At 44.8% G+C, this 23,134-nt stretch overlaps 1 protein-coding gene across 4 annotated transcripts in view; it reads right to left on the minus strand.

Moving 5' to 3' along the window:
* Positions 1–944: 944 nt before the first annotated feature.
* The window catches only part of NCAM1 (neural cell adhesion molecule 1), a 202,941-nt gene continuing 180,751 nt past the window's right edge, over positions 945–23,134 (minus strand). For 3 of the 4 annotated variants that reach the window (XM_061551025.1, XM_061551028.1, XM_061551026.1), the window contains 4 exons: positions 12,028–12,256; positions 11,228–11,347; positions 5,364–6,272; positions 945–4,519 (listed from right to left, as the gene is read on the minus strand). In XM_061551025.1, the coding sequence (XP_061407009.1) occupies positions 4,378–4,519; positions 5,364–6,272; positions 11,228–11,347; positions 12,028–12,256 (1,400 nt within the window). In that variant the 3' untranslated portion in view covers positions 945–4,377. The remainder of the gene's footprint in view (positions 4,520–5,363; positions 6,273–11,227; positions 11,348–12,027; positions 12,257–23,134) is intronic. The other variant, XM_061551029.1, reaches the window with a different exon arrangement.

The following is a 23,134-nucleotide window of genomic DNA, read 5'->3' on the forward strand; positions in this document are numbered from 1 at the left end:
AGCGACGTCACCGGCACACGTGAATTAATTACACAGGGATTAGATTGCTAAACTACCGTATGTTTAAAAATAATAATAAGAGAGAAAACGTAAACTACTAACTTTCGCAACACCTTTTGCAATTATTAATATTACAAAACCTTCACTTGCACTTAAAAATCAAGGATAGTATACCGGACTGACTTGGGGGGGCGGGGGGGTAGAATGAATCCGCCATGGCACCTGTGTTATTTTCTATGGCTTAGCAACCGGTAGGTGGAGTGGTCGTTTCTCTGCACAATAAACCCAGCAAACCGAAGTTGGATTTCCAGCCATGGCCAACTTGGGTGGCGAGTTCTACCTGGACCGGTCGCCGCCCCCAACCACTGCACCAACGAGCGTGGTGAGAGGTATGTTAAAATAACTGCCATCAGTTTAACACGTGGCAAGGCTTTCGCGACCTATATTATTCATCATTAAGGTTCTTGGGTTGGATCGCGTAAGTATAAATGCGTCGAAATCTTCCCACACCGACACAGCCAATTAGTAATGGATTTGTCACGTACACAAAGCGCCCAATTAGTTACTACTTCAGCTCACCGGTGTGTTGGAGAGTAAATCCACAACATTTACAATTGTGATTTAAAGCTTTCGTGACTGCAGGGATTCATCTTCTTGGTTCTTTCGGTAAAGTCACGTAGAAGGGAAATAATAAAATAATAAAAATAAAACATAATAAAATAATTCTCACGACGTTTCGGCCACAACGCAAGCAGCCGTCCTCAGGTGAAGAATGAAACACCAACAAGCTTGGAGCGTATATTTGTCAAGGCGCTCTTCTTCCCCACTCCAACCCAGATTAAATATACGCTCCAAGCTTGGTGGTGTTTCATTCTTCACCTGAGGACGGCTGCTTGCGTTGTGGCCGAAACGTCGTGAGAATTATTTTCTTATGTTTTATTTTTATTATTTTATTACTTCCCTTCTACGTGACTTTACCGAAAGAACCAAGAAGATTTACAATTGCCATTCGTTCTACTTTTAGCTAAGTATTAAGTCCAATTATATTGTTAAGCCGGTTCTAATCACGTGGGAGGTAAGCAATATATAACACATAAATGTTTAAATAAGTTACACCGATTTACTCATTTACTGGAATAGATTAATAAGCACTGGTTGGTTGCGAGGACAATAAACCAGCACTTTCACACTTAGACATGTCAGATTCAACTGTCCAGGGTCTGCCACATATGGATATGTGAATATATTAAAATGGGTACTGCAGTTTCTCACTCATTAAACCAATCCACATTTGAATCTGAATCTCAAGCAAAGGCCATTCTAAGGTCATGGAATACAACCCGCATTTGATAAGAGAAATATACGTAATAAAATGTGGCACAATATAAAATGTATACTCCTGGGACAGCAAGGCGCGGTGGACTTGGCCGAGTGGTAGTGTGTTACCTTCCGCTTGTTGCAGAGGTTTGTGGTTCAAATTCGGAAGGCAGTCCCCTGATTATAACTGCAGGTCTATTAACCGTAACATTATGCTGCCATCTGATTCAATAGTGGACGTTAAATATCCCGTGGCATCGTTTGGAGGCCATTTTGTGATGACGCCTATGATCCACATTTTTGCAAATGACTCAATTGGGATTAACACGCAGCAAACACTGCCCCCCCCCCACCTCCCCCCACCGTGAAGCTACAGCAGACTATGTCTGTGAAACATAGCACCAACCTTTGTGACCATCACGTAAACTCCGGTCATCCTCGCAGCGGCTCTTAGCTAGCCATCAAATTAGGACGGTCAATGCACTGCGCGCTTTCGGACACACTTCTGCGGCCGTCTGGAACGCTCTTCCTTACGCTATTAGGAAGCCACTGGAGCTATACACTTTTAATTCCAGATTGAAGACTAATTTCTTTAAAACTGCTTTTTGTGTTTACCTTGTTATCCTTCCCCCGCACCTCAGATTATCACGGTTGGCTACTTCCGGTGCGAAATAAGTTCAATATACATACATACATACATGTGACAGTCCTGCACTATGAATTCCAAATGTACTCTGTTATTATTTTTGACACAATGAAGTGCGTCTTACTTCTACGAGTCTTGTATGTATCCTTGATATTAAGTTAACAACCCGACATTGCGATCCTGGAATAATCTATGAGCTAACACTACGCAAGGGTAAGGCTCTATACCACTAGCCTGCATTCTAAACCTCAGCATACTTTCAAGCATACAGCACGCGCGCGCACACACATTTCACAATAATACAACGTTTGTTTTTTTCCCCAGCCAATGGAAGCTACTTAAGGTCTGTTGCACTAAGGAGATTTGCAGTTTTATACAATTTTCAGTTGTAATTTAGATAGACGTTTGAATAATTGGTTTATATTTTTTCTTTCCCGATTTCAAACCTTCCCAAACAAATTTAGCGGGATTATATAATCAAGCACTATTGCCACACGACTGAAAAATGGGGCAGTGATAGCACTCTGCTAATAATGATGGCTTTTTTGTTTTGATTCATAACGAGAACATTTTTTTATAAATCACTCATAAATATTGCATCATTACGTGCATTCCGATTGTTTAATTGGAATATATGTTGGATTAAAAAGTAAAACAGGCACCAGACCTCAAGCAACGCCGTATGTATGTCTTAAAATATACATATAGACAAAAACACTGTGAAATTAACATTTGTTTGAATAACGCAAACCTTACAAAATCCTGGCACGTACACGCACGTTGCTAAACAAAAAAAAACTTCAGGCCATGCAGTATGAAATTATCCTTTTAGAAATAGAAAGTACTTTTGTATTAAAAAATAAAAATTAAGAAAGAAGAACATTCGAAGCTACCATAAATTGTAAAAACAAAAAATAACAAGATGATGAAAATGTTTTTGTACATATAAGTACAAATATAAGTACAAAAGCACGTCAACACTTGCTTAAATATTTTCGATTTTCCTCTCCGGGAATCAAAACAAAAGCAATGGCTGGCACACACGCTACACAATACGTGACTTTATGTCTTTATGTATTCGTTTTTTTAGGTCAGGGTACGTGTGTGTGTGTGTCTGTGTGTTTGCATGTTTCTAATTATAAGTACATATTCTGTACGCAGACATGTACGCGCAATCATTGAGAGATGGCACTGTTTCGAGTTGTAAGCCTGGGTTGGAAATGAACGCAAAAAACAATATATAAAATACAAATGCAACATTTAAAAACGCGACTACCGTCGCTGTTGCTCTTATCAAAAACCTCAAAAATATGCCAGTTTTTAAGTGGAATCTTTTTAACATTTATTTTTTTGTTTTAGTTTTTTTTGTAAGCAACTATTGGCTAAAAAAATGTGTCGAAGACGGGGGTGGCGACCTCCTCTTAAAAACAATTAAGAACGGAATAAACGGCTTTGTTTTTCTCACTCACAAGCCCAATTTGGAACTGATAGTAGCAATTCTCACACTGGAATGTTTTTGTAAAAAAGAATATATTGACGTCTTAAAAGTATGCCGTACTAACTATTCTCTAAGTAACTTTTAATGTGAAATGGGTGTTTTTTTTTTACTTTGGATTTTCTTGTTAGAAATAAATGTAAAATCCACTAAATAGCATTGACATCTTGTTAAAATGAAACTCCACGTGAAGCAGTCTGAATGAATGTTTAAGACATCAACATTTCCATGAAAATTACGGCTACACTGCTCGTATTTTTTGTTTTAAAATGACAGCTCGGGAACATGCCAATAATTACACTCAAAACGAATCTTGGGAAGTAAATTATCATTTCGCAAACGAAAACATAATTATAATGACCATGGAATGTGTTATCATTAAAATGGTATTTTTTTACGCTGTTATCTCATAAACGCAATTGGAATATTATTTTGTACAGTGAGATGACTAACAACTTGAGGTGTTATACTAAAAAAATAATTACTTCCCGAAAAAATTTGCTAAAACGACTTTAATCGTAAAAAAATTTAAAAAACATGTTGTCACGTAACCACAGGCTAAAAGTAAGCCAGCTCCCATCATGCCGCTGGGTTTTGTAATTTGGAGCTACTATGGACTCCTTGCAGTACAGAATTGTGGGGAAATGTTTGGGATACCTAGGAGTTATTTTTTTTTTTGCGCAAGGAAGGAAGGGTTGGGTGGGTTAGGTGAAGATGAATCTCACAAATTGCGTGCACAACACAGAACGCCTTTGAAATTAACCAAAAATCGTTTTGGGTCAGGAAATTTGCTTCGGGGTGGGGCGGGGCGGGGGGGCGGTTAGGAGCGAGGCGACTAAGTGGACGGGGATGGGAGTGGAGGGGGGGCGCGGGATGACGGGAGGAGTTTGACGGAGTGGTGGCGGCAGTGGAAATCCCATCATGCCTTGCTCTCGTTCTGGTTGGCCACGGGCTGGGTGGCCTCGTTGGGGACCGTCTTGAGCTCCACGTCGTCGGCTTTTACTTCGGGTGCCGGTGGCGCCGTCACGGATTCAGACGGCTCCTCCTTTGCCGGAGATTTCCTGCATTCATCGCAGAAATTCCACGACAAGAAGAACAATGACAACGACCACACGCGACAACCACGAGTTAACATTTGTTTGCAATCGCAAGGGCGTGTTTGTTTGCGAGCAATGGCAATTGAAACCCTAATGTGCATTACTCGTGCGTTTGCTCCATTACAAAGTGCAACCCTTCAGTTTAATGCGGCACTCTGTCTAGTTCGTGTGAAAGGCCTGACGAGAGTAGAACACCGTATATAAATGAGTGTATGTAATAAAATTAATGTAAAAACGAGCTACTAATGAGCATGCACATGCTTTAAAATATGGAATATAGCATTGTGATGGTGATGATGATGATGGTGATGACAAAAGGCACATTTTTCACGCACGAAAACTTAATCTTTCTCATTTGGTTTAGGTCTGGCTTTCAATCCTCATGTTTTCCACGTACTAATAAACTCACAAACTCTGTGCAGAAGAGAGGTAAGAAGATCATGCTCAGAAAATCAAACCGCACGAAGAAAAACAACAACTTCACTACGTGAGCGGCGTTCGACGATCGACCGAACGTCATTGGGGCCCATGGTGATCTACAACAACGAGCAAAGCTCACGAATCAACAGAAATAAATCAACGAAATAAATCGACGAAAAACAAATCAACAAAATAAATCAAGAAAATAAAATAATGGCGTCGCCGCACGACCGGACACGGAGGTTCCAAGCACCTCCATCGACCACACGCAACACAAAGTGAAATCAAAACGGCACGACAGCCACATCACGACACGGAGAGCGGAGACAACGGCACGGACACGAAAGCACGGCACGGACACGAAGCAGGAAATCGAGCGCTGGCGTACGTTTCCCCAGCTGCCGCGAGCGCCGCGAAAACGTCTCTAGCCAAGTCGAGTTCCCCGAGTCCGTCCACCGGCCCGTCCCTGTCGCCGCCGCCGCCGCCTCCGGCCCCCGCCGCCGAAGATTTTCCGCCCGATGGCTCCTCGGCCTTGACGTCCTTTTTCGGCCCTGCGTTCGCCTCTGCCGGCTTCTCCGGCTTTGGCGCTTGGCCGGCGGCAGCAGCAGCTGCGGCCACGGGAGGCTTCGCGGGGCTGGCCACGGCATTGGTGCCACCAGCGCTGTGATTCATGACGGGGGACGCAGCAGGAGGGGCGGTCGTGGCTGCGCCGTCTTTCTTCGGCGTGTCTGCTTTCTTTTCCGACGACGGAGCGGCTTGCGCCGGAGTCGCTCCCCCTGCCCCCACCGCCGCCGCCGCCGCCGTCGGGCTTGCCGCGCCGGCCAGAGCGGCCCCGGGCGGCCGCGGAGCCGATCGAGACTTTGGACTCGGCGTCGCCGCCGTGACAACCGGAGAGCCGGAGCTCGGCGCTCGGGGATGACTCTTCGGCTTCTCCTGCTCCGGAGCGGCGCCCGTCGCGGGAGACGTGACGGCGGCGGTGGCGGCGGCGTTCTTGCCACCGGGCGACGCCGCGCTCGTCTTGACGGACGACGGGTCGCCCGGTTTTGGTTCGGAGGACGAGGCCGCCGCGGTCGCCGCGGCGACGGTCGGGCTCGCCGGGGCGTTGGTTTTGATCTTCGCCAGCGAGGCGGCGGAAGCGGTGGAGACCTTCTCGGCCGATGCCGTGGGAGCGATCTCGCTGGCGGGGCTGCTGCCCGCGGTGACGTACGCCTCGGAGTTGGTGGTGGTGGTGGCGGTGCCGGCGTTACCGGAAGGGATGGGGTCTGCGATCACTGTCACCGCGGTGTCCGCGTTGCGCCTGCGCCATTTGTTTGGTCGCAGCAAACGAAGGCGTCCGCCGGAACGAGCGGACAGCAGGAAGAGAGGTGGAAGGAGGAGGAGGAGAAAGAGAGATACGTGTACACATTGCGCACGTGTGCACACGAGGAAGGAGGAGTGCGGGTTTGTACCCGCTCTCGGACCCGATCATGGTGTGTGGGTTCAGAACGGGCACTAGAATGAAGGGTTGTTCAGACACACGGTGGATGGAAATCACGTGAAAATATTTTGACGATAAACAGCCGACAGATGTGGAAAACCAGAAGGACAGACATTTTACGTCACAAAAGCACAATAATTTGTCGCAAAACCCACGTTTACACTTGAACACAGAGATGCACCAAATAAAAAAGACCATGAATAAACAAAAAAATGAATGTACAACACAAATGTAATATGGTTTCTGACAAGTGATTAATGGCATGCACTGCACAGTGTTGAAACGAAATGTTCCAGCGCGGCACCACGAGCTGCTTTTTCTTTCATTGTCTAGAAAATAAATCGTGAAATATAGCCAAAGCAAACTATAAACAAGCTCATAAAGCATTAGCCTAACATTTATCGCTGAATTATTAAAATTCCACAATTATAAATCAATCTTTTTGTGGACCCGGTGCAATGAATTCACTTAATTTGACATTTAATTAGATGCGACAGTGATAGTGGAACATTTCTTAATTAATTAATCGGCTGTTTTCAGCCATACATCTGAATCACTATCTACACAACCCTGAGTCAAGAACTCTGAAAGTCGCCAGTGCCTTCGGGCGCTCCGACGTTTGCTGCTCCAGCGACTTTTAGCGATCCACTCTCCACGTGGCGCTCTGGGTTCAATCCCAAGCAACACTCGCAGGGAATTACCAAAAGCATGCCGTCTAAAAAAAGACGTGGATGATAAAGACCATAAATTTCGATTTAAAGCTTTCGTGACTGCAGGGATTCATCTTCTTGGTTCTTTCGGTAAAGTCACGTAGAATGGAAATAATAAAATAATAAAAATAAAACATAATAAAATAATTCTCACGACGTTTCGGCCACAACGCAAGCAGCCGTCCTCAGGTGAAGAACAGGTCTGTCGAGAAGACAGAGTCATTCAGACTGAGAATTATTTTATGTTTTTATTTTTATTTTATTATTTCCATTCTACGTGACTTTACCGAAAGAACCAAGAAGATGATAAAGACCACATTGGCATTGGCATCTATCGCTTGTCGTTTTCACAACAGCGCAAATTACAAACGCGAACGTTTCCTTCAACTTACAAGAGGAAGTTCTGTCCTGGTGGATATTGACCTGGTTGAAATGAAGGGTTATTGCTTGTACGCGCCACTGGTTACAGCATGATGTAATATCATTATTATGTGCGCATAAAAATTTCAATTGCTGGTAGTTTTGCTTTGTCCGTTCGGTTTTGCCGAGTATATTGTGGTATTTTTAATCTATCTTGTCTATTAAACTGCAGCCCTTATTGATTTTTAAGGCCGTTGCATTCTGAAAGTGTCTACTGTGTTTATTTTCTGACATTACGATTTCATTACCATTTAACAACTACACACGACTAAACTTTTTTAGAATTCAATAGGATGAGCATGCATAATATATTAAAAAGTGGCATTACTGCATGTGATACACAATATGTTTCACTGCGTTGTTATTTTCAAGGGCATTTAACTCATCTGAAACTACTCCGAATCATTAAACCGCGTAAAAATAAAGTAGAGAACGCATTTTTCACTCTGGATTAAGACGTGCCGTGTTTAACCACGGAAAATAACAAATGTGCGATGATTTTGCCAAATGCAAACAACTCACGAACACTAACAAAGTGCGCATGCGGATCCTGTTGTCTGCACGATATATTTAAAACGTAACAATGGGCGCAGGAGTCAGCTAGCACACAGTGCACATTTATTTAGAACACTATATATATATATCTCACGTAACAAATGTGTTTTAATTTTCCCCTATCTATTTAATGCGAAAATAAATGAGCCCTCGCGAACGTGAACTAACGTTTCAGCGCTTAGAATCTGCGCGCCGTATTAGTTGCCCTTGTTATCGTATTAGATGCAAATCACCATGAGATATGTCAACGTCCGACTGCATCAGTGCAATTTAGCCCAATTAAACACATTTGTTTTGTTTTCCACAAAGCTTCTGAAGCTGTGAAACCGGTGTCCACCTCCTCATCAAATATCTGTGCAGCTGAACACTTTGTAGTTCTAGATTTGAAGCTTTCGTGACTGCAAGGATTCATACTCTTTGATTTTTTCGGTAAAATCACGGAGGTAAAAAATAAAATAAATGAAAACAACAAAAAATGTAGTTGCTTTCATTTATTTTATTAACTAAAAATGTAGTTGTTTTCATTTATTTGATTTGATTTTTGCTACCTACGTTTGTAGTTCACAGCAGCCCGCATCATTACACCCATGAGCATTATGGGAAAGTTAGCATGGCGCACGGATTGGCTATTTACTTGTTAAATGTTAACATTTGTTTGAAATCCTAAACGCATTTTTCGTTTTTGATTGTCGTGTGAATGGCATGACGATCACTATCAGCCACGAGGAAACAGTTGCACTTAAGTGAAGAGGAATCCAGATATAACCAAGGGTTTAGGGGTGGAGGTTCAATGTAACGAGGACATTATGGCATTAAACACAGTGTGCAGGCGTGTGGAACATCGGTGCCATATGCAATGGGACATTAAACGCAAGCAAAACAAACTAAATTATGTGGGCAATTTAATTTAATTTGGTAAGAGCATGATCTGAGAAAATGCTATGTTAGCGAGAGAGCAAGAGAGAAAACCACACATTCACTTGTCTTTAAAAAGTAATTATTTGCAACAGCTTCGTTGACTTTTTTTAAAGGACATCACAGATTTGGTTAAAATTCATAATAAAACAAGTAACCCTTTCTCTTGGGAGAAAGTATTTGGTTTTGTTTGTTGTTAAAGAGCACATCAACAGTTTCCAGGAATGACATCTGCAGGTGTCGCGATTGTGTGACGATGTTGATGGTGGTGATAACGAACTGACACATGGCAAAATAAAAAGATAAAATGCAATTAGCCTCCATGAGACAAATTCCCGGACACAGCATAATATGAAGTGTGACATTGGCTTCATAAGAGAATGATTTCATATTGAATGTTTTGCGTGCGCTTCCCTGCAATAACATATTTGGCACACACAAAGACAAAGATCCCCGATATAGCCTTAACAGATTGTTGGTGCAAGTGCCGTTAGCTCCACACACACGCACCACACCGTACAGACATATCTGTGGTCTAATTGCTCTCAGAGCTACATCCAAATTGGTTTCCGTAAAATGTCACTTTAAGTGCACTTTGCGCACGCCGTTCTGTCTCCAATGTGAAGAAAAATTTCCAGTGTGGAATTGTCAAAACACGATAAAAAAAACACGTTTCCCATCTGGCAACATGCGCTGGAAGACGGTGGTGACATTTAAATAAAAAAAAAAGTTTCTACAGCCGAGTGTTTTGCTTGGTTTAATAGTGCCGCTAAGCTTGTTGATTTAATTGTTTCATTTTATGTTTTCGCATAAAAAAAAACACCTCACCGTCATATACTTTATCGTATTAAATGCATAATGACGTTAGCCATTACTTGCCAGGGATCATAAACAAATCTCTTGGTCCAAAAAAACCCGGCTTGGTTCGGAGGTTATTTAAGTGAACGTGATAGCCGTGTTCAAGATTCCAGCTCCATATAACAATAAGTCGATGGCAGCATTAATAACTACGACGCTAATTTGTAACGAGCACAATTTCCACTTGCCCGAAGGCAGCGACCCTGAGGCACGGACGAGCCCACCTCAGAGGTACGCTCAGTAAAAGTCAACTAAAAAGATAGTTTTTTTGAGAAGGCGCTTAAATGTCGCTAAAGGGTCAGCACGTGGATGGGGTATGGCGTTCCAAGGTGGAAGGGCCGACAACGTGGCATGAGCTCTAACTGCTGTATTTTATTCAAACAGTTAGATCCTTTAACAAAAAAAAAATTCCCTACACAAAATGTGTGAAGAACATTTCCATTCGGATCTCATGCAGCTAGCGGTGCATCACCTTGGGCACGCGAGATGCCACCGGAACTACTTTGTGAAGTCAACCGCGTCGATGTGTTCATCGACACCAATCGTCGTCTTTCTAACAGAACACTTATTTACCTACGATAATTTGGCCCAAGTCAATCAGACGTCTCGTACATTGATTTCGGTCAAATTAAGTGGCCAGACTCACACTGTCAAACCCCTCTACGACAATAGCCTGTGTTAATAGCCACATGTGGTTGAGACCCGGATCCTAACCCAGATTTCTCAGCGGCGTCTGTATGCAGAACTTTTTTCGCACCGTACGTAGTCAACCGTGCTAATTGGAGATGCGGTGGAAGGACAACAAACGACTCAGCGGCGTGACCTACAAGGCACCAGCCGCTCCTCCTGGACGTTGTGAATCTCAACACCGTGAGCTTTAGTTGTGGCTCGGCTATGGCTTGGCCTCGAACACGTTTCAGCTCAAGCTCGTGCAGCTCAGTTGCTTTTAAATGTATACGAGTGGCTCAGCCATGCCTTAGGCTCAGGCCCTCAGCCTCACGGGAAATCTTTTATTTGAGTTCAGTTTGTTGTCTTTCTCCCCCCCACCCCGCACCTACGACTAGCACTGTTGGCTACGTACGGCGCGAAAGAAGTTCAACACACATACGTACAAACATACGTACGTCCCGAGCATGACTCGGAACCATGTTCAGAGGCGGCTCAAGTTGAGCACGGCTTTTGGGTTTGATCGCTTGAGCCCGAGCCAAGCCGGAGCCAAGGCTGAGCCGAACAGTGTTACAGCGCAAGTACAGAGACAGCAGAGGCAGCGAGCGGTGACGGTTGCGGTTTGCAACGATGCGACCGACAGCGACGTACTCGGGCTGCGTCAGCGGCGTGGTCTCGGTGGGCTCGCTCGCCGGGCCGCCATCCTCGTGGTTGGCCGTCGCCTCCTCCTCTGTCTTCACCTCCACGATGGGCTCCTTCGATTCCTCCTTCCTGCCGCGGACAAACGGCAACGAGCGACGGCGTCTCAGTGGCGCCGGCGAACGGATCGCGAGCGGCGGAGAGGAAAAACAAACGTTACGACCGGACGCGCCGCCCGCACGCGATGGCCTCTGTCCATCTATACGAAGACAATTATACCCAGTGCGGTGAGTGGGCAGCTGGTGTGATCTGCACCACACCCGGTCGTCTTTGCCTCCCCATGGTGATGTACACACACCATGCCAAGTACTCGCTTCAACGTGATTTGACCTACGGATGGGTGGCAGTTTGCAGCGCAGTGCGCTAGACATTAGCCACCGCTGCCCATTTTTGCCCATATATACACAAAGACAAAGATCCCCCGTATAGCCTTAACAGACTGTTGAGACAAGTGCTGTTAGCGAGCACCTATGAAGGCCAGAACGGTACACGAGGGGGTGGGTGGCCAGCACCACGCCCGACCGCCTTAGTCTCCCTAGTGGCGATGTTTGCACACCGCACCAGGTACTAATTTGAGGCCGAGTTGACCTAAGGGGAGGCCCAAGGACCGGTTCAGATATTCGTCACTGGTGTTGACCGTGAGCAAGAATCGAACCCGTGTCGCCGAGTTCGTCGCCCGGCGCGCTAGCCGCTGCACCACCACTCCCCCAAATATATACAGGACAAACACAGCCACAGAGACGTATACTCACGAGTAGGAAGCCTTGCCCTGCTCCGGGTCGGCTGCCCCCTTCCCGGAAGGCCCAGCCTTGCCGCACAAGCTGACCGTGATGCACATGAGGAGGCCGCACTTCTTCAGGAAGTAGCAGGTGACATCGATGGCCACGAGCAAGATGAGGAAGATGACAATGACGATGCCGATGATGGCGCCCGTGCCCATCCCGCCGGCGGCCCGGAGGATGCCCGAGTCGCCGTCATCGCCTGTCCCGGAAGCGGAGGGGGGAGCGGCACACGGGCGAGGGTGAGGCGGGTGAGGAGGGCGAGGGTGAGGCGGGTGAGGAGGGCGAGGGTTCTCATCGTGGCTCCAGGGCGAGGGCACTGCCAAGCCAAAAGGAGCGCACCGCTGAGTTGTACGCCGTGAAGGCTTTGACCCACGTGAATGTCGCGGCAGGTTTTAATGAGCCCAATGTTGCCGGTGCCAACTGCCAAAAAAAGTATAGGCTTGGTTTTCGACGTGCAGTGGTTTCCGTGTAAATTCGATTCACCCTCCACCCCAATAAAGACTAAATTGTTCCAAAAGGCTATGATGGTGAGCATTTTAAATTTGCAACTTTGGAACGCAACGGACCCGGGACTGGTAGCAGTAGTTTTGTAACTCAGTGAAGTTTAAAGTTTGTTGCACATTTGCCAAAATGTTTACAGAAATCTATATAAAATTAGCCCATAAACAAATACGGTAAATTGCAGTTTACCCTTTTTGTAACCTGAATTCGCTGCTTCGCCCCATATTGGAGTAATAACTTCTGAAACAACAATGTTACACGTCACGTACACTAATACAACTTTGAAAATTTATATTTTTATTCCACAGCAACTTGCAGTGAGCCACTGCTAATTTACCAAGTTAGCTGCAGTGCACTCTATGCATTTAAACAAAACGGGAAAGAAAAAAAACCCCACGTAGCTCAGACAGCGTCCAGAATGCGACACTAACGCTGCGACGTGCGCTTTCTTACGGCAGCGTGCGCAGCGATGGTCAGAGTCACTTGTGACCTGGGCCAGGTGTTCATCATGGTTGGGTACGTAAGGTTCGAAACAAGTTCAACATGAATACAAAATGTTTTAATGTATTTATGTTGAATTTCTTTCGCACAGTACGCAGCCGACAAAGGTAATCGGCGGTGCGAGGGAAGGACAAGAAACGAAAACACAAAAAAGGCAGTTCTCAAGAAATGAGTTTTCAATGGAACGGGCACACACGCTCCCACTATGCAGGCTTCTCGTTATTAAATTCTCAGCCGCCCGTTGCCCCCCACACCCCCAGAGCTAAAGCAGTTTGCTATCCTGTCTCCATCGTACCTTGCCCTGTCAAACCCACACACCCTCTGCCGACCCCTCCCCATCCACCAAAACCCTTGCATATGCCACACATATCCACCCCTCGCTTCCTCCTCGAAGCCCTCCAGCAACAGCATAAACTTCACATTTATATATCAAAACGAGGACAAACGCCACTCGTGATAGATTGCACGCTCGGGATGAGATTCGTTTCTCTCCGTGGCACTCAGGATCCTCTGAGAGGGCGAGCTGGAAGCAGGCGCGCACGCACGCACGGTGCGGCTGGGAAATTAAGTTGTGTATCCGGGGCGCTGCATCGCTACCGATAATAAGGCAGATTGAGTGCCGCTTCGAAAACGTAGTTCAGCTACCTCCGTTGGGCGCCGATCACTTAGAGCAACGGGATCCCTCCCTCAAACCCTCCCTCCTTCCCCCCCAAGTTAAAACCCCTTCCGCTGACCGTGCTAGTTTAATTCATTTTCGTCTCTCTAACTCGTCCTCAGCAACATTTATCAGCTCTTGTCAGATCAACCTAACAAACAAAATTAACCATGAAAGCATACGGAAACTGTTTTTTTTACAATCATGACTAATAGATGAGAGAAGAGAAAATGTACGAGCATTTTGCCTTGCCAACGGGAGGCCAAGCTGTTTCGTGAAATGCAGCTTCCATTTTTGCAGCAGAGGCAAGTTTGTTTTTGGTTAGCTTTCTTCCTTACACGCTTAATTTAAAATGTAAATAATTCAACTATTAATAATATACGTTTTTGGGTTAGATCACGCTATTTATAAATGTGTCGTAACCCTCCACCACCCGACATGGCCAATCAGTAAAAAACGTGTCATGCTGACAAAAGACAAATAGTTCACTACTTTAGCCCACCGGTGTGTTGAAGAGTGAATCCACAACATTTACAATTTTTGAGTACGACGTTTCGCTGGTAATTACATCCAGCATCATCGGGCAATGTGCCCGAAGATGCTGGATGGTCGCGAAAGCCTACGTGGTTAATTAAACTATTACTCTTGACTATTTTTACCAGGTAAGGCCCACTGAGCTATAGAGCTATTTTTCAGAAGCGACCTGGCCACAAATTATATCTCAACGAAGTGGCTTATCATGTGGAAATGTCTAGCAGCCAAATACTCTAAACGTGTGATGTTGATTCTAAATTTGGAGGGAAATCGGAGGAGCCCAAAAAAAATCCACACAACCACAGGGAAAGAGACACGCAAACTGAAATTATACAGGGGTCAGGGTTGGGATCGAATCCACGACCTCCTGCATACCAGGCGAGGGAGTTAACATCTCGCCACCGTGGCGAGCTTGAACAGGGCTAGCGTGTATAAATAATAATCACATGCCAAAATGGAATAAAGTGTGTGAGAGCACATTTTACAAATACACCGAAATGGCGGAGTTTATGACACACTGGGAGGACGTAAGTGGCAGCCAAACCGCCTTCTGTGCAGCAGAGTGCTATCAACATAAACAGCAGCGTGCTGGTAATCCCCCGTTAAATGGCCTTCCTATCTCATTCAATTAAAACTCGCTTGTGGAAAATTTTAACTCCCAGCAAAATCTTGGCCAAAATGTGTAAGTTTGAGTGACACGTTATGTGCGCGCGCGGGGTGATAAATGTGGAAAAATGAGAAACACAGGCCACGTACTCTTGTGCAAACGCCATTAATTTTAAATATGTAACCTTAATATCTCATCCCGGGGAAAATAATTAAACGCAGGGGCAAATAGTGTTAGCCATGCATTTGACAGCACTCTTAAGACTTATGCAAATATTCACTAATGGCATTCAAATTGCATGGAATTTTTTTAAAACTTGCAACGGCTTCATCATCGTCATAATCATCATCATCATAAAAAAAATCACACTCGGGAAATACACATCTATGAGGTCCGCTCGTGTTTTTTGTCTTTGTTTCACCGAGGCAGCTGTAAAATGGGAACCTACAAATGCAAAGCAGAAAAGACGACGTGTGATTGTTCGTTGGTGTTTTTGTTTATTGAGCACAGAATGGAAGGTACCAAATGCATATGCCCCACACAGCAGATCTCACTTATTATATTTATACTCTCAATATATATAAACACACCAATAGCAGGAACTGCTGTCGATCTAAAACCTCTCAGTTGCAGGCATGATTGACTTGCAATTAGGGCTCTCTGAGGCTTGAACCAAAGAAGGAAAAAAAAACCTAAAAAGTTACTGTATTTGGTGTGTAAATTATACTCAACTGAACACTGCCAACTTTTTTTTTAACGAGTCCAATATCCTTGATAAAAGTGATCCTCGTTCTCTCGTCACTGTACTAATACTATCTTGAGCATAGGTATCCATTACCGTCACGTTCCTTGAATTCTTTCGTACGCAAGGCAAATGTTGACACGGCATAACAAACCGTTTCAAATTACGTTTTCATGATGCAAAATGATGCCTATCAGCATTGAGCGTTAGTGCGCGGCCATAATCAAGGCAGTTTGAATCTGGATTCTTGCGAATGACCCGCTGGCTAAAAAAATGGAGCAGTGGACATCCATTCAAACACGTGCTAAGCGATAGACCAATATTAGCAGCGTTGAAACTTATTGTCACAATCAGGGAAAACGGATATGATCTTAAGCGACATTGAATTATCACTGGAGGCGTGGACTGGAACTTGCATGTTTGGCAGCAGGACTTCATGTTCCTAATATACAAATGGTCCTCGGGTGCATAGCATCAACACCTACCAGAGCGGTACTCACAAAAGAAAACAAGCCTAAGAATCCAGCTTCAAAACCTGTGTTGCCTTCATTCATTCTTCCATCTGCATGCACTGACAATGCTCGCCAAGTGTCCACAAAAGCACGGTTCCATTACTGTGACTACCGAATAAACATAAACGTGGTCATTCACTTCTCTTTCTAGACCAAGCACGGTGCATCTATGACAACGCAGCATGTCGTCAATTTTTTGACACCGGAAATGAGTGCCAAAGAAGCGTGCGCGCGTGCACGTAGGATGGTTGAAGACGTAAAGTTGTGAATAAAAAATAAAATCCAGGTCGCCTTTATGAGACACTGCCCAACGACGCTTGAGCGAACGGGCCTCGCGCCGCGTTTTCGTTAACTGCAAGCATTCGGTCCGTTAACTTTTGCTCAGGATACCGATGGGTGGCCGCAATTACTTTTGACGATCACAATCCATTTCTCTGTGCAATGCTGCCCTTCAATAAAACATTTTGTTTGCAGCCTTTTGTCAATCAACACTGCCGGATGGAGGTGTCCCCATGCTGCAATTGGCCATGAGGATTTTTTTTTTAACAAACTTAACCATTGCTGTTCAGTGGGGGGGGGGGGGGGGGTTATGAAGATGGGAGCCAAAGGACTGGTTCACAGATTTTACTTGCCGCTGACGTTAGCCACCGCTGGGAATGGGGAGCGAGTCCTTTGCTAATTTGCCGCATCGCCACTCTGTCCAGTTCAGCAAATGCTCAATAGTACGGGGAAAGGGGCTTGTGAGCAAAAACATGAAGTTGCAGAGTAAAAATAGGACCTCGCCTGGTTTGTGTTCAAAGACGTTATCCCTACTATTAGGCAGGAAAAGCATTACAAAGTGTGGATATTGCAAAGTCATTTTAATTCGTATTATTGTTTTGAGGGTGGGGGCAGTTTAACCATGTATCTACAGCAAAGAATATTTATGTTAAGAAAAAAACATCTCTCACAGCATACTCATATTTACACTCCTATGTTACTTGATAACAATGACGTTAATAATAATATAATCTATCGGGCGTATGAATAGGATTACATTTGACACATTGAATTTAGATGGTGTTGAAAGGGGGGGATGTAAATGAAAATAACGAAGATGTGGGTCTGAGCACGTGACAATTACTGCGTAGGTGTATTGTTATCTTTGTTAGAGAGAGAGAGAACAATGCCACTCAATAACCAACTCCCACACAATCATGCAACCATGCATGATGCACCGCTCATCAAATTGGTCATTTAGGCTGCAAAGGGCTGTATTGGAACGTCACACAAGAGCTCAGGATACACAGCACGAGAGCACTTTTGGGCGAACGGTGTGTCCCCTCTTACACAGCTAATATCTGAGGTCAAGTGGAGCCACACACACAGTGACATCTCTTTTAATCAGTATTGATAAATACATACGCTGTATTCTGAATATTACATTGTTCATATGTCTACTTTATGGATTTCGTGTCCATTGGAGCATAAGACAGAGAAATAAGATTTAAGAGATAATGAAAATATTTCCAGTGTATTATTTATTTTTTACTTGGCCGCACGCAATAATCAGCATAGGACCGGTATTACAGTATCACACTGTTCTGCGTAGTTGCCAAACGTAATACCAGACCGCTGCTCAGGGTCATAAGCAAGCCAAAACTTGTGAATCAATTGATCGCTATATATTAAAGGTGAAAATACACAAATATTATGCACAGTTTTCATGTACTCAGCACGTGCGGTGGACATCACTGAAATATCACCAAGATGGACATGCAGTGAAGATTACAAGTACACGCTCATGTTTAAAATCAAGGGGAAGTAAAGTGGTAATACATGACTGCTTACAAAGACAATCGAACAATGTGTAAGTCGTTTTTTTTTAAGGATGTGAATTGGGTTAGAGAAGAAAACAATTCCGCATCATGAGCAATACTTTGGGGTAAAATGTAAAAACCGGACTCTCATTTGCACGCTTGGAAACGCAGTGGTGTCCGTCACCGTGTGTTTTGACGCAACAAAACCATCAGCACCACCACCACCACCAGCGTGACCGGGGGGGGGGGGGGGTGGGTAGCGACATCTTGCAGAGTGAACACAGCACTGGCACGTGCGCACTTGGCTGCCGTGAAAAACTCTCTCCGGCCCAAAAAAAAAAAAATGTACCACCAAACCCTCCATTTTTATCAAAAGATCGCCGCGTTTTACCCAAAGACGTCGCCGGGACAGAGGAAGGCTTGGCACACCTAGCCTTGGTGGCTACAACAGACACAGACAGACCAACAGACGGACAGACCTCACGGAAAGGAGATAGGGATGAGATGGCGCATGCGCAACAGCTAGCCATTCTGCAGCGTCGTTAGGTGGAAGGGGTCAGGGGGTCAGGGGTTAAAGACTGGAGTGGTAAAACTTCTCATGGGGGCAGGGGGGGGGGCAAAAAAATTTAGCTGGGCAGAACTTTTTGCAGCAAAACAGAAAAAGGCGCCCCGTGACAAAATGTGCACAATTAGAATTGCGCAGTGGGCACAGATGCCGCAGTGTGAATTATTGTGCATGTAATCGAGGAGCAGGGAATGCATACATTTAACGTTACATTGTATGTTAGTTGGCAGTCAACTGGCGTTGCATGCACTGAGAGCCCAATTAATTTGATAGAGCAACCTTCGAATTTTTTTATGCATTTGTTTACCATTCTGGAATCCCAATGTTCACACTGACGTGTTTACGAGGCAGATGCCGAGGTAAAGGGCCCTTGAAAGTCCAACGTCGTTCGAACTCACATGGCGTCACCGCTCGAGACATCTGCCGAGATTTATTGGCCGAAAAATTACAAATGCCGCGAAAGAATCCCGTCACATGTCGGGAAATTAAGTTAAAACGTAGCTTGTGGAAATTCAAAAATCAATTTTCAAACTATTGAATAGTCATCATTATTATGTTACAATTCATTGGCGGTGAAGTGTATTTATTTGCATGCAAACTCAAAATATTCCACGTGGAATTTTACACTGTGTAATTATCATTACTGCTACTATCTAATGCAGAGAATGGTATATCTATTAAATACAAATCTTTATTAATAACGAGAACAGTAATAGCAACAACAAAAAAACTGAAATATTAATTACGACCATAGCAAAACATTATAAAGAAAGTGACATCGTTGCTAGGTGTTGATGATGATTTTTTGTTGTTGTCCCTGGCTAGGCAGCGGTAAGCATGGCAGTGAAGGCAGCCATCAGCAAAGTGAGCAAAACTGCCGGCTGAATCGGAGCGAACGAGCCTGGCATGTCTGCATTCGTGGTGCAATTCATTCGTCGCCATGCCGCGAGTGTGAACGTGACAGCCGCATGCGTGTTGCGCGCGTGCGCGTTGTGCGCGAGTTCAACAAAAACAGAAACGCAAACGGGAGGGGGGAGAGATGGGGTGGGATGAAACAAATGCCACGTGCGCAGCATGTCCGTTTGGCGGGGTTGTTGCGACCGCCGCCAGAGTTGTTGCCGTGTTAATGGGATGGGTAGTGTTAGGCAAAACGGAGATTGCAGAGAAGCGGTCAACGGGGATTGGTCGAGGGGAAAGGGAACGAGAGAGAGAGAGGGGGGGAAAAATAAAACGAGAAAAAGAGAAAAGGAAAAACAGAAATATTGTAAGTAAATGCTTTAAATGAAAAAATAGACAGTTGAATTTGCACAGAGAACACACTATGAAAACAAATGGATATTTCAGGGAGACAAAATGCATTTGTAAAGATGTATTTTTTTTTTTAAAGAGAGAAGGTTAAAACATTTAATAAGGCACGGATCTAAATAAAACACAAGTGTGCCAAACATTCCAGAAGCCTTATGCGGCCAGGAGGACAGGGGGATGGAGAACAAAAAAATGTAGCTACCTGTTCACGTTTCTTTCGCGATAACGCAGTGGGCAAGGACGGCCGGGCTTGGATCCCAACAGAGGTCGCAACCGGGTACCCGATACCCATACCCTGGTGCGGCCGGGTACGGGTACGGCTAGGCCGTGAGTCACTGGTGAGTAACCGTTTGTCACTCATTTCAGTACCCGGCCGGGTACGGGTACCCGTTCCCTACCTGTATCCGTACCCGACCGGGTATGGGTACCCATTTGCGACCCTGGTGCGGCCGGGTACGGGTACGGGTAAGGAATCAAAACCCGTTTGCGACCTCTGGATCCCAATCATCAAACGGTTCAATCGATCCACCCCTAACCACTCACTCCGCTTGGGAGCGACTAAGCGTGCTCGTGATCAGGAGGTCGAGAGCACGTTTTCCGCACGAGATCGGACGAACGCAAACGGCCAATGATGCCGCCGGCTCGCAGCGGCAGCGCTCACCCCCGGTCGAGGAGAGCTGCGTACGTGGCGATCGGACGACGCCGAGATAATTGCGTCCTCCTCCTCCTCCTGAAGGACGTGTTTCCCCAATTGGACTCACGGATTAGAATAGAAGCTGTTGGGTAACCCACCATTATGCCCCACCGCAAGCCATCACGCGCATCTCAATTTTTTGATCTCCTGCCGAGGGAGGCGTAAACAACGGTGGATGAAGAGGCTTGTCTGCCGGTTTCAAACGCACCACCTTGGCCAAGAATCTAACCCAGTGCCGAGGGAGCTAACAACATCTACGTACAAACGATTAAATGTGGGTACGTGTATGTACACATGCACGTAAATACATGAATCTGTAAATACATGGATATGTAAATATACGAATGTGTAAATATATGAAAGGTTCATATACAGAGCCATGAGAGCACAATACACATTGTTGTGTGTATGCATATAATCACATGTGCGCATGTGATTATGCATGCATGTGTTTGTGGTGTGCGAGGGTGGTATTATAGTTCACAGACAGAATAGTAATCAAGATTGTTGTTTTTTTAATTCGTCGTCTAATTTTAGACTAGCCCAACACGTAAAAAAGGACATACAGATAGATAAAAATATATATTTTGATATATTTAATTTAAAAAGTGCACAACATAAAGGCAGTGCAAGTTATCATTTTGTTCACGATTTTCTGATTGTTACCACCATATACGATCATATGCATGTGTATATGCATGCGTGTTGTATATATGTATGCCTATTTGTATCTACCTATGTGTGTATGTATGCGCGTACATAATACACACATACATTCGAATGCGTTCGTATAAGCACAGCAAGCAATACACTTTAACGAAACCGTGTCCGAAACACACATACAGCGGACGTGTACAAATTCTAGAAAACCATTGCTTTTTTATTTACTCCGTCACTGATTAGAGATTGCAATCGCAGGGTGCAGGTGCCATGGTGGAGCTCCAGATGGCGCGACCATCACCCACCGTCACCCACGGCACGAGTGTCCAAATTTTGCACGACAGATGTGGCCCCAGCAGACACTTGGACCCCATGTTCCGGCATAATCAGCTGCCTAATCAGCATTGGAAAGGCAGCACGGGGAGACCGGCTGTTCTAAGTATACACGGGAAACCTTGTTTATCCGCTCGGCAATTATCCACTCATGCAAGGTAGGGTGGGGGGGGGGGAATCGATAGGTGTGATGCGCTGGGTAATTCTGATTACGTACAGGCTCATTGTTATTCATTTTGTGTTTTTTTTTCAACGTAATTGGCCACGTGACGCAGTGGTTGGAACAAGCGGCTTCACAATCTAGAAGGTTGCGAGTTCCCAATCCCAGTCGAGTATTATTAGCTGGGGGGGGGGGTTGATAATGTGCGTGCCACTTTGTGGGAAATCAATAGCGGTTGTGCCATGGGAATGTGGAATTTCCACCGTTGATTTAGGGCTGTAAAGGGCAGATGAGCATTGCCCCGATACTCAAATGAGTGCAATTTCACCAAATTTTACTCCAATTAGTGCAATATCACCAACGTTATAAACGATATTAACGTTTCTCAACGTTATATACAAATCTAATATATTATTTCGAGGTGACCGTGTAACTTAGGGGTCAGGGCGCTGAGACAGGTCCTGTGAGAACCTGGTTTTAAATTCTGGTTTCAGCCACATGTGATTAAACTGGGTTTTCAGTTGTTGCTAGTTACTAGTCTCAGCCCGGTAACCAATCACTGCACAATAATAACAAAAACATCTTTAATCAAATTACGATTTGGATCAATTCCATCTCTGTGAATTTTCCAAGTATATAATTGTTTTGACTTCCATACAACCAACATTTTTCTGTACCAGCGTATGCACGAAAGTGTGACCTCCTGGTGCATGAAGGGATGTCAAGACATAGTTCTGTTACATCTCCTTCTGCAGGCCATTCTCTAACACACCGGTTGGTGATGCCAATGGAGTCTTTGTCTCATACCATTATGCCAATAGCACGTTCGGAATAACATTTGGAAAAAAGACCACAGAAATTAAATGTACATTCATGTTATTGATTTCTCAAAATGTATTTTTGAGTCTGCTTGGATGCATATTCAGTTAATAATGATGAGTTGTGTCTCATTACCATTCCTTTGAGCTATCTTATTAAACGTGGTCATCATTATTTCCACAATCATGTGACTGTGCTTGTGCAGATATTGTTTAATGCATTAGCAGGCAGAGGGGACATTGTGTTTAATTGCCTGCAGAAATTGCATTTCAGAACATGCCTGGATTATAATAAGTGTGAATAAACAAGGTTTCGTAGCACGCAAAGACCCGCCCCCACCCCCCACCCCCCGGTATAGCCTAAATATACTTTTGGGACAAGTAATGTTAGCGAGCACCTAAGAAGGCCCATGCCGCACTATCACACACGCACACACATAGGCGCATGCACGCACAGCACATGCGCGCACAGTGCATGCGTCTATACGCGTCTTTTCAATGCAGGTGAAATAAATTGGCTGCGTAGCTTTTTGTCTCTTTATTTAAACAGTTTGCCTGTCTTCATTTGATTTTAAGTGCCACAGCGCACATTGAAATATACCAATCATTAGAACACATCGTTTTGTGAAAGAAAAGAAAAATCCCGAAACATTTGTTCAATTGGTAATGCCGAGGATTTCAACATGCGTAA

This window comes from Lethenteron reissneri, chromosome 13, assembly GCF_015708825.2.
Source record: "Lethenteron reissneri isolate LAM-NWPU_2019-01 chromosome 13, ASM1570882v1, whole genome shotgun sequence".
Classification (NCBI taxonomy): Eukaryota; Metazoa; Chordata; class Hyperoartia; order Petromyzontiformes; family Petromyzontidae; genus Lethenteron; species Lethenteron reissneri.